The sequence below is a fragment of the Apteryx mantelli genome, chromosome 9 (genome assembly GCF_036417845.1).
Source record: "Apteryx mantelli isolate bAptMan1 chromosome 9, bAptMan1.hap1, whole genome shotgun sequence".
Classification (NCBI taxonomy): domain Eukaryota; kingdom Metazoa; phylum Chordata; class Aves; order Apterygiformes; family Apterygidae; genus Apteryx; species Apteryx mantelli.
In genome coordinates, this window is record NC_089986.1 from 28,743,159 (window position 1) to 28,755,529 (window position 12,371).

The following is a 12,371-nucleotide window of genomic DNA, read 5'->3' on the forward strand; positions in this document are numbered from 1 at the left end:
AAGATTTAAAGTATAACTACAATTAGAACTGATTTCAAAGCTGATAAAACAGATCTTCACATATCATATGGTAATATTCTCTTGGGTTCCTTGATTTATATTAATAGATCACATTACTAATTCTTTATGAAAAATAAGGAAATCGCCGTGCACAGACTTCAAACACCATTATTAGAATGACAGTCTGGTATGAAATAGATAACAAGTGAATATTACTTCATGAAGAAGCACTACCAATTGAAGAAATCAAGATTTAAGCAGTATTGTAAAACAGTACTCCTATTAAAATACAGAAATCTGGTGAACTGTAACTGTGCTTGCTTATTTTCAAATGCATATGTTTCTAATGCTTGTTTTTGAAGGAATAAAATAGAGGAATTAAAACATTTCCACGATAATTAATATGCTTAACTCTGTCTTAATTTAGCCTTTTTACAGGAATTAATATTGTTAGCTGTTAAGCCTCTACTGTTATGGTTTGTATTTTGGAGCCAGATGGTGGATCATTGATCCAGTTGAATTTTTTGCAATAGCAAGGATGCCTCTCCTTCGTAATATTAGCAAGTTTGGGGTGAGGTTTGTAGCTCTGAAGTTTGCTTACTTTTTCTGCATTTCCTCCATTAACAAAAGAAGATCAAGCAGTGACAAAAAAATCCAACAACTCTACGCTGACTTGTGCCATATGATTGGAGATTGGATAATGTTTAGCTGACAAGACAATAACATGGTGTAAAAATATTTTATTTGTTTATACTGATTGTATTTAGCATCAAGTTAACACAAATTTTTGTTTACTGCTATCGCATTATAGTCCGTTCATTTTAATAGCTTTGTCCTATTCAAAATGGAATTTTAATCCTGTCAGCTTCACTGTTTGGGCAACGTGGGGGAGTGGGATAATCCATAACGTAAATATAACGTAAATGCAGTTGCTGCTTTTGGTCCTGGGCTGGTTCACGTCTTGTTGGAGCCCTTTGGAGCCTTCGGTTTCGGAGAAACTAGCTGACCGTCGTGCCACGGCTGCAGCTCCTTCAGCCCGTGCTGCGCCTGCGTGGATAGGCCGTGCTGGTCCTGAGCTGAGCAGCGGGGAAATCCCTCCGGAGAAATCCCTCCTGTAACCCCACTGACCCATCGGGAAAAGTGGAGCAGTGCCAGCGCTGGCTGTCGAACTGAAGGACGGTTTTCATCTGATTTTGCACACAAAATTAAAAACACTTAGTAACTGCAGACATGGCATGAGTGCTACATTCCTGTTTAATTGCTCCTGGATCACATCTGCTCAGCTGTAAAGAGTAAAAAGATTGAAAATTTTACTAACTCCCAGTCTGACAGCACTTTACAGGACAAATGATTCTTTTTTTACCCATTTCTTCAAGAGACAGTCTTGTTCAATATGCTTCCGGTAACATTGCTATTATATGTTCTTTCATACGTATTATTGAGCTGTAAGTTTAGCAGCAGAAAAACTTAGAGATTGATATTTTGACCTAACAAAACCAAGTTGTGTTAATTTCTTTTGTTCCTTCGTTATATCACAGGTACTGTAAGAATTGAAATGTTCAGGAACATGCAAAACGCAGAAATCATAAGGAAGATGACTGAAGAATTTGATGAGGTATAGTATAGAAACAGTGCTTTTATATTTATTTATTTATTTATTTATTTATTTAATAAAAATGCGGTGGGTAAGAAACCAGTGAATAAGCAGTGTCTCAATATAAGAAACTGCGCTGATGGAGTAAACTCAAGCAAAGTGGCAATTTAGACTGTCGGATGAGAAATATCAAGTCAACGCGGGCTTGAGGAAAGAGTAATAATGGTAAAACAAAGTAATGAAATATCTCGAAAGGGCAGTCATAGCCACTGCTGGTGCAAAGGCTGTGTTGAAGAGTGAGTGGGCCCCAAATGCTGAAATACCGGTGCTGAACTTTTTGTGATTCGTCAGTTTGAGAACATAAAGGTGTTATCCCGCCACAGCATGGAGCAAGCTCGCATCCAGAGTGGTAAGAGAGCCTGGCCAGGTCTGAGAAATATTGTGCAAAGGTAGTGGGTGGCTCTGCAAGAGCTAGGCTGGGTGCGTGCATCCGTGTAAGTCCTGCCATGTATCTTTGCATTGGTCATGGGATATCCTCGTCGGTCCTTATGCAGGTATCGCGCTTGACTGTATCAGAGAGATTAATAAGAGGAAGCAGTAGGAAGATCTGTAGAGAGTTTTCTCAGCCCATGAACTTGGTGGTGGCGGTCTGGATTCTGCAGTCGACCCCTCAAAACCGCCGTCACGCAGTGAAGAATCGCAGATGCTCAAGGCAGGACTGCAGCTAGGCATTAGGGGCGTTCTGGGCTGTGTTCTGCATGCAAATTAATATTTTTTTTCTTTTGAAGTAGCAGTTTAAATCAAATATTAGCTTGACATGAAAATTACCATTTTGGAGCAGCCTTACAGGAAGTAATATTCTTTCAACAGATGTAAACATTTTGCTTGAAATAAATATGTTTCAATTCAGATTGGACATCTTCCATCAAAAATAAATTTAATGTTCCTAATATTTAGCTTTGAGATTTTCAAGCTGTAAGTTCTTTGATTTTTTTTGACGTATGAAAAAGCTTCAGTATTCTGAGTTTTCATTTTATTTAGCAAGGAAAACGAACACTGAAATATCTGCATTTTCTTGCATTTTGCAGTGTCTTTTTCTGACCAATCCTAAATGGAAGGCCAAGGCTGTGATTCAAAAATTGATCTGGAAAAGCATAATTATGAATGCTGCTCTCTTTCAGGAGTAGCCTCTGCAGTATTTCCATCTTCATGGAAATTCATGGCCCTATGCAACAAAATATTAAATATGTGCTTAACTTTAACTGTGTGGATACTGCTTTTGCTGTGCTGAGGAGTTTGAGTTGGAGCCGCTGTGCACAGGTTGGGTAGGGTACGGTGAATCAAGTGTAGGTGTACAGTGAAGAGCAAAGGGATTGTATCAATTTTGTGCTACATTCCGGCTGAATTATTTTTGCTCCTTAAAACATCACCCAACAAAAGTTAATGAAATGCAATGAATTTTTGCTAGTGTAATTTGAAAGCAGCATTGGATAGTGCCTCTAAGCAAGCCCCGTTGTGCAAAGTCAAATGGGCAGGGTGCTGTAAAAAAGCCAAAGAACGTGAATTTTGCCCAAGGGAGAATGGTCCCACAGCTGACAGAAGAAAGTATTTCTCAAAACCCCCCTATCAAGCACTGACGCAGATAGCTGGTTGCTGGAAAATTTAGGGCAATAGGAAGAGCTGGCTGTGACATGTGTCCTCAAAGCTGTCTCTGGTACTATAAACATTTCTGTGGTCTCCAACTTCCACAGAATCCAGACGGTGCTTTCACTGTATTTGCATGAGCTGGATCACATAAAGCGTACGAGATGCCAGATCGTTGAATTAATCAATGTAATTTAACTATATACATTTACAAACATTTTATTTCAAAAGTGAAGAAGCTGAAAAGAAGCCTTTTAAAGCCTTTTAAAGGAAGCCTGAAATAAGTTGTGAGTAAAGAGTCGTAAATGTACATGTAGTCAGCATGCCTCAAAAAAACCTACTGGTTTTGGTATTAAAAAAAAAAGGGGCAATTTTCTCCTGCAAAGACTTGATTTTGTGTTCTGTGAATATAGGTGCTCTAAGAGATACTCTCATCTCTCATCCATGTGGATGAGACCATGCTGTGGTGGATCTCAGAAACTATCAGGCTGCTTCTGCCCAATAACCACACCAACTCTGTGTGGTTTTGCAATTGCTTTATGTCCGACAAAGGCAGAAATACAGCTCAACGTACGCGCTGAGCAGGTAGTAGAAACACTCCTCAGAGACGCTGCGGAGCTAGATTAGCCCTTCTAGGGCATCTCACCCACCTTTGAGCTCTCGCAGCAGGTTCCTGCACAGCTGCTTTTCTGTTACTTAGTTCCTGTGTGGTGATGGCTGTTCCCTAGTATTTCTCCATAAAAAGGCCGGTAATAAAAACTCCTATTTTGCTGGTGTAGAAAAAGAGGGTCTTGCTTTCATCCAAAGTGCATAGCTATACCACAGCTTGGAAAGTATATAGGTTACTTTTTTCTTGCTTAGGACTCGGTTGTTTTTGTCAAGAATAGTCATCTTGGGAGGGCAGGAAGGAAAGATATCGGACCCCCAAAAAAGGCAGGGGGGAAGTCTCCCCCAAATGTGCTTATTCACAGTATGAATGTGTATATAAGCAAGATACATCAATGAATTATAGTTACTAGTATGTAAACGTTCTTTCTCCGTTGTCTAAAATTTCTCTAAATTAAAGGATTCTGTTCCTTAATACTTGAAAGAGTTTGTGAAAGAATTTGTGGGTTTTAGTATAAAAGTGTGAAATTGTTAATCTTAGACCCCAACCCTGTAAATATTTTGAGATGTGGAATCAAGTCATACCATGCTGGCAATGGCAAACATTTTAGCGTTTTAATGCAGTTTTCTACTGATGTTCATATATCTGATGGTCACAGCATGGTAAGTTTGTCATCATTTTATGACCTATTTGTTCATATTGCTAATAATATTTCAGATTGCTCTGGGCCTGGCGGGACATCGTATATCACAAGAGAGACCTGCCAAAATAAAAACATTTAGGAATGGCACTACGAGCAGCTTACATTAGTGTTCAGGGTAAAGCGCATAATGAAGTGAAAAAGTCTTTCTCAGTCTTGAGCAGATTTTAAAATTACAGTCATTTGTTTCTGGGAGAACTGTTGGTAGCAGACACCACTCGTCAGTGCCAAGCCTTTGGGTAAGGGCAACTCGAGCTCAGTTTGGCAGATCCTCTTGAGACTTCCCAGCTTGCTGGAGAAGGAGATCTGCTGCTTGCCTCCTTCCAGCCGCGATGGTGGCTGTGTTCCCCTGACCCTGTGCAGACCAGCTAGGCTGCCTCCTTGAGCCCATCCTGCCACTGCAGCCTTCTTTTTCTTCTCCTTTCTGTCTTTTTTTACGTCTATAGTAAGCAGTGAAGGAAAGGGAGCTGGAAAGGGGCCGATAGTGGTGGCCAGGCCAGTTTATCATGATTTATCTCAGTAAAGTGCCACCATTTTTTGCATACTTGGGGACCAGCCCTCTCAATTCTTCATGTCATCCCCTACAGTGTCTTCATGAGACTAAGCTGCTGCCTAGGACTCTTGGCCTCAGAGTCTTTTCCTTGCCCTGCTGCCTTCTCATTCCCTGAGATCCCATTTCAGTCCAAGTGTCATTCAAAGGCTGAAGGCAGAGAATCGACAAATAAGAGACATGAGAATATCCTGGTCTGGCTGCTTGGGGGTGAGGGAGCGAAGGAGGGTGAGAAAGTTGATGGGGCTTTCTTCAAAAGCATTAGGACAGTTCTACCAGCCCAACCTACCTTCACTTTAAATCTGTAGACTTGCCATTTTCAGATGGAGAGTGTCCACTTTAATGGCATATTTTCCTCCCTGTACCAAAAGGTACCGAAAATGCCAGGTGCGTTGTGTCAGATTAGGGTGAAAAGGGGCACACTGGTGTGTGAAGGTGGTGCGAAGTACCCATTTTCATATTTGTGCTATGATAAATCTTTCCTACAAGCCTAGAGCTAATAGGAAAAAGGAGTACAAGTGCAGTACTAGCTGGGGTAAAATCTTGCATCTTCTGTTCGTTAGCACAGTGTGCTGCCCAGAAAATATCTTGATTTCCATTGAAGATGCGCAGATTTGCTGCTTTCTCTACATTTTCAAGATAGTTGCGTTCTTCTTTCAGTGCCACAGTAATCAGCAGGCTGTTGGTCTTAATTTCAGCATCTGTGGAAGGAATTGGTATATTAGTTTTCTTCATCATCAGTGAAAAGACAGTTGTGCAGGACTTGGAAGTGATGAAAATAACCTTGTTCACTGCTGCCGCAGGTTTGACTGGAGACAGGGACTTCCACTGACATCCCTGTGCTTTGCTATTTGGATGCCAGAAATGCGACAGCATCATTCTGTGGGAAATGTCCTGTGCAGCGCTACATATTTTAGACTATATTCTTAGCTGGGTTTCTACTAGGAAACACTTTGGTCTGATTTGCAGAAGTTCTCAGGACTCACAGCTACAGTTGAATGTGTTAGGAGATACCTTTAACTATGTCAAGAGCTTTACAACTCTCTGAATTCTCTCTCTCTTTCTCTCTTTTTTTTTTTTTTTTTTAAGCTCCTGTTTGTCTCAAATTGGGTGCACAAAGATTAAAAAAAAATAAAAAATGCTCATTAAGATAATGCCATTCAGCCGTTGCAATGAATGAGACAGTAGGGTCATTAAGGCCCTCTCCTAATTTTGTCTTTTTCTAACATTTGAGCGCTTGCCTTTGCGACTTCAATCATTATGTTAGTAGAACTGAAATGTCTGTGATTTAGTTAAATTAGGTAGATTTTTGCTGTAGGGCAATGTGTTTGATGAAGTTTAGATAAAAGGTTATTTGATTACAGCTCCTCTACACTTAAGCTACTGGCTTTACACGGTTCAGTCTGCGCAATAAGACAAGTCCCAAGAGAGCAGAACTGCTTGCTGTTCACAAAAACGCAGAATAAAAATGCCCGAATGGACTGACCTTGACACTACCGACTTCTTATCATGGGGGAGAGACTCGGGATGGAGCGTCACTGCTTTGGGGTTCTGCAGAGTCTGGAGCTGGCTTACACATCAGATGACAGGGAGTTTATGGTTAGTGGTTTTCATTGGAGAGCGGAAAGAAAAAAGCATTTTCTAATTATGGGAGGTCACTGAAATGCTGTATTGCTTGAGGTAAGAACAGTGAGAAATTATTAGTCTTGGAGAGGAGTTAAACTTAATTGAACTGAGAGTTCACATGCTCACGGCAGTCTTGCAATAATCGCTGGAAAATGGGGTGTATGAACTTGGGTGGGGTATACAAATCTGCAGTGCAATTTCCATTGCTTCTGTCATAAAGTAGGTTTAATCACTAGAAAAAGGGTAAGTTCATAAAATCAGGAAAGGGCAATCTTTACTTTCTGATAAGATCGCAATTGTAAATGTCATATGAGTAAAGCGGAGTTTGTGGGCAGAGGTAACCAGTTGTTTAGCATATTGCCGTGGGATGGGAGTGGGGCGGCGAACGACACAAACCTGCAGTCACACAAGCCTTCCTTTAGGTTTTGACCTTGAAGACTTTGAAATATTCCTTCCCTGTCCTTTGTCCTCCTTCCTAACCTGGCACACAAGGAGGAGAATTAAGTCTGGATGCACATTTTGGACTATGCAGAGCCCAGAATGAAAGTGGTGATAAATTAAATGGGAAAACTTTTAATACTTAGTATATTCATTTTCTCTTTTTTCAGGACAGTGGTGATTATCCGCTTACCATGCCTGGGCCACAGTGGAAAAAGTTTCGATCCAATTTCTGTGAGTTCATTGGAGTGCTCATTCGACAGTGTCAGTACAGCATCATTTACGACGAATACATGATGGACACGGTGATCTCTCTTCTGACCGGTTTGTCAGACTCCCAGGTGCGGGCTTTCAGGCACACTAGTACGTTAGCTGGTAAGTAACCTGGCATGGAGAATTTCCAAAAGAGATGTTATTATTTAGCTGCTCCTAAAATGACCGCTCATTTTGATAGCGGTAATTTTGAGAGGAATTTGACCAACACTGAGAACTCTGGAAAGCATGCTCAAATCAACTACCATACATGGTATAACTACAGTTAAAATACAGTTTTCCTTTTTATTTGAGATGTGTATATATATTCATATACACATATGTGTATATATGTATGTATGTGTAAACACATGCATGCAGGTAATCATTCAGTAATGTGTTCAAATATTCAGTAGAGATGCTTTATTTGTGTAATATTTATTTGAATGGTTTATATTGCAGAGTTTACTCTGTGGACTTGTTATTTTAATGTCATCTGAATGCTTTATTAATAACAATAGTGTATGAATTAGTGTTTGTGAAATCTGTTTTGCAATCCTAAAAATTGGAACCACTTATTTGTAGCCATGTAGCTCAGAGGGTGAAGCAGGAGGCAGTGAAGACACTTTTGAAAGTTAGATTTATATCTGTGTTAATTGCCAGTTATTATGAAAGCAATCTAGTGATGTCAGGTCGGTCCACCTGACAGCTTTGGGGATTGATTTCATCACTCTCAAATTGTTTCAGATACCTCTTACTGTATCTGAGTGTGCCCAGGCACTTGGTCTCAGAGGTTGCTGTCATGCCCAGGGGACTCAAGTGAATCCTGTAAATCAAAAGTGGCATGCTTATGTCTTGTGTTTCTTTATAAATTGCTCATTTCTTGTATAGCATGTCTTCGTAATTACGTATCAAAAATTGATTCTAATTAAGTGTCAACAAAATTGTATTAAAAAAGAATTCCAGTCCACCAAAGAAAGAAAATCTTTGCCTCCCTTCCTGAGAAGCATAAGGCTTGGGAACACTCAGCCATAATTCTAGATCTCACTGTCGTCTTCTACCTCCAGCATCACCACACTGTACAACACCTCTGCCTACACCTGAGCAAGGCGCTGGTTATATCGTTAGATAGCCATAGGCTAGAAGAGCATGTTTCATCTGACCTGTATCAGATGTCTTCTTTAAGATGGATGAGTTGCTCTCTGGAAGTACCCCTTTCTCTCTGGTCATAAAGCATTACTAGGATGGCTAGCTCACAGGTAGGGGTCTAAAGCCAGGTGTGTCAGGTGGTATCCTTCTACTGATCTCATCTGCTCAGCTAAATCAGGTGGGGGAACTTTTCTCCCTAGACTGTTCATAGGCCTTTCCAAACGTTTGAAGCTTTTAGAGGAGACATTTGTCATAATCTGGATATTTCTACTGCCATCATTTGTTACTGATCTAGTTAGTCTTTGCACAATCAGCTTCTTACAGTTTTGTAAGAAATCAGGTTTCCAAATGGTCAATACCCACAAGTGAAACCAGTGGGGGTTTTTTTTAGAGTTCTTGTCTCACTATGAATCTAAGTGAGAGACAGATTTCCAATGATACCACCAAACCAACTCCAGATATGATTGGAGTTTGATTTAAAATTTAAAAACAAAACCCTCAACTCACGATAATTGAACTCCTTTGGAAACATGTCCCTTTGCCTTCTTTCCCTTATTCCGTGACTTGGGATGTTAAAAACATGAATAATGCAGGTATAAGTTTCCATGTTCGGAGTTTGCCTCTGCAAATTCAGTCTTCAAATGTGAACGCTGTGTGATGTGCGGATAACCCACTGGAAATCTCTGCCTATTACTTAAACTGAGATGGAAACTGAGTTCCTGTCCAGCTGATGCTATCTTCAGTTCCAGGTGATCCTGATTTGCTTAGCTGGTGATGGGTTGTTTTATAGGAGAGAGATCATGGAGTGAGAATAATCATGTAGGTGCTCTGGTCTCTTTTTTTGAATCGATTCGTCCTTGTGTGGGACAGGTAATGTTTGGAAAGTTTGAGAGGCTTGACTGAAGCCTTAGAGGCGCGACACAAGAAGTGTGCTGCATAGCAGAAATAGCTGCCACCGTTCAAAATGAATTATGTAGCTAGAAACCCCAAGCAAGTATAAGTAAATGCTAAGGCCTGAGTTTATCGCAACTAGCTTCGGTTGTTAAAAGGTTTCTAGTACTGCTGGTTGCTTATATTGGATATATTGTATATCTAGTGCTTGAATGAGAATTAGGAGCTGTTGAAGATCTCCAGCATTTTCCAGTGATAGATTTAGCATGCCAGATGCATTTTATTCATCTATTTATTTATTTATTTATTTTAACAAACACGAGAGCTTTGTTTGATGCTGCAAATCGCCTTCAGGCAATTTTTTGCAGATTTGATGATGTTGCTATCCTGCAGAGCAGAGGTCAGCGCGATGTCATGGAGTTCAGTCTCGATAAATAAAGATTATGAAGATTTACTTTGGGAATTTCATTTGTTCTCGGAGGAGTGCTCTTGAGGTCTTTGTTCGCAATTTTCCTCTATGCTAGCCAAATTGAATGAGAAATGATTGACTATTGCAAAGAACCAAGACAAGCGCCTATGGGTGCTTCTAGGCTTTGAGCAGTAGCAAGATTAGACTGAGTTACCCTAAGAGTAGTTCTCATCTCTGTTTGCATGCTTGCTCTTTTGCCTTGAAGACAGGGCTTCCTTCTGCAGGTGAAATGTTCTTGTTAATGATATTATGCTGCGTATTTAGCAGAGTGGCTGTGATAGTTTGTTGCATTATTTTGCTGTCTTTTCCAGTATCGTAAAATGTGATACGCCGTGTAACCACACAGAACATAGGAAAGACAATTATTAATGTTTTTGTAAAACTAAAATAACACGGAAAAATATACATGAACAGTATTACACCCAGCACTTTTGAAAACAGATCTAAAGGGACACATAAAGTTCTAATAATATTTTTCTACAGTTATACACCTGGCTTTAGAGCAAGGCAAGACTTACTTTCAGAGAACCAGTGCTCTGGTCCCTTTTAAATTGAGTAATCTTCGGTAATTATTAGTTAAGAGTTTTCCTTAATATGGAGGCATCTATTAGGATACTGCTCAGCAGAGAAACGTCTGTAGCTGCACAGTAACTGGCTTTGTGGTGTACACTGATCCTGCAGGTTGACATGCTCACTCTCTGACCCTATGCACTCAGGAATTGCAGGATTTTCTGGAGAAGATGGGAAAGTCAACACGATATATACCATCATTTCTGATCAGCAAAGAGGCCTGGGTATTGCTTGGGTGGGAAGTACCTTCCCAGATGGTTGTGTATCAGGGTCAAGAGCTGTTTATTTTCTGAGTATGGATCTGCCAAGGCAATATTTTTGAGCTCTGACTGCAGGTAAATAGTCATCTTCTGTCTTTTGCTTTTACAGCTATGAAGCTTATGACTGCTCTTGTGAATGTTGCCTTAAACCTGAGCATTCATCAGGATAATACACAGAGGCAGTACGAAGCTGAGAGAAACAAAATGATTGGCAAAAGAGCTAATGAAAGATTGGAGCTGCTGCTTCAGAAAAGAAAAGAGGCAAGTGAAAAGATCAGTGGTTTTTCCTAGTTCGTATGCACTCCCTCCAACAAAGTCCAAGGTGATCTGTGACTTAAGTAGGGTGGTGAGAAACAAGAGATCAGTTCTGCTATAGTATTTGTGTGATCTCAAGCATGTTACTTTGGGCGACACTTTAAAATCTTGTATTATCCCATACATTTGAGTTTGTGCCCTGTTCTGCACACACAGGGTAGTTTGTGTTCTCAGTCTTATATACATGACCAGGCAGGAAGAAAATTAGTCTGAAGTTATACGTAGTAAACTGTTTTGACTATTCAAGAAGATTTTGAAGAGAGAGTCACGTGTAATCCCTCACTGCACTGCCCATTTCTCCCCTTAATCACTGCAATTATTACACAGTGTCTCATTAGTACTTCTTTTTGTAGCTACTTTCAGGAAACACTGGAGTGGGGGCTATAGCACCTGGTCTCAGGGAGAAGAAGCTAGGGAGACATTAAAGTCGCTTTTAGTAAGTACCAGTCTGGCATTAGGTGAGCAAAACCATCCCGAGCTGTAATCATCCCGAAATGAAGTATTATGTCCCAGGAAATTCAGTTTTAGAGTTCTACTTAAAAGTAATCTAAAGATAACAAGAAGCAGAAAATGGATGCATAATACACCCAAACAGCCATAATCTGTAAAGATGCCACACAAAAATCATAAGATTGATTAAAGAATTGTAGTATATGTGACTTAGATTTAAATTTGTTATTTTTAATATATTATTTTTGAATACATACTACTATTTTACTCCAGGGCAAATTAAGGATGTCTGGGTGCCTTACACATGTGCACCTTGGATTCTTTTAGGTATAACTTTGACCCTAAATTGCTTGACTTTCTAGTCTTTGTCTGGGGATAATTACAATTATGTATTTTTATTCTTATTTTACCACTGTGATTCTTAACACAATTTTATTTGGACTTTTCAGTTCTTAAAAATAATAGAGTAAAATATAAAACAAGAACCATCTCTCCTGCCCAAACTGCAAGGAAAACATTTATAATGAACTATTAACCTTCAGTATTGAACTTTTAAAGCATTTAAAAAAGCGCGGTTGCTTTGTTAAAATAGCTAGAGCACAGTTACTATTCCAGATATGCTGACTGCTGCTTTGAATTTCCAGAGAAGGACAAAGTTGCTAATTACCCTGATGAACTTGGTCCATATCTCTGGGTCTGTGGACATCTTCTATACTTATTCCTTCCAGCTATTCTTTCGATGGCTTTTGGAGGTGCAGTGTATAATTGCTCTGGGGAGACTTTGAAGCACTGATGCTCAAGCTGGCACGTGAAACCCCGAAAGAAGAATAAAGATTGAGCATTTGGCATATCTTAA

General features: G+C 39.9%; 1 protein-coding gene across 1 annotated transcript in view; it reads left to right on the top strand.

Annotated features, from left to right (window-relative positions):
• STAG1 (STAG1 cohesin complex component) overlaps positions 1-12,371 on the top strand; it is a 154,349-nt gene that overhangs the window by 57,661 nt on the left and 84,317 nt on the right. The window contains exons 5-7 of the mRNA XM_067302030.1: positions 1,539-1,615; positions 7,330-7,534; positions 10,860-11,011. Coding sequence (XP_067158131.1) covers positions 1,539-1,615; positions 7,330-7,534; positions 10,860-11,011 — 434 coding nt within the window. The remainder of the gene's footprint in view (positions 1-1,538; positions 1,616-7,329; positions 7,535-10,859; positions 11,012-12,371) is intronic.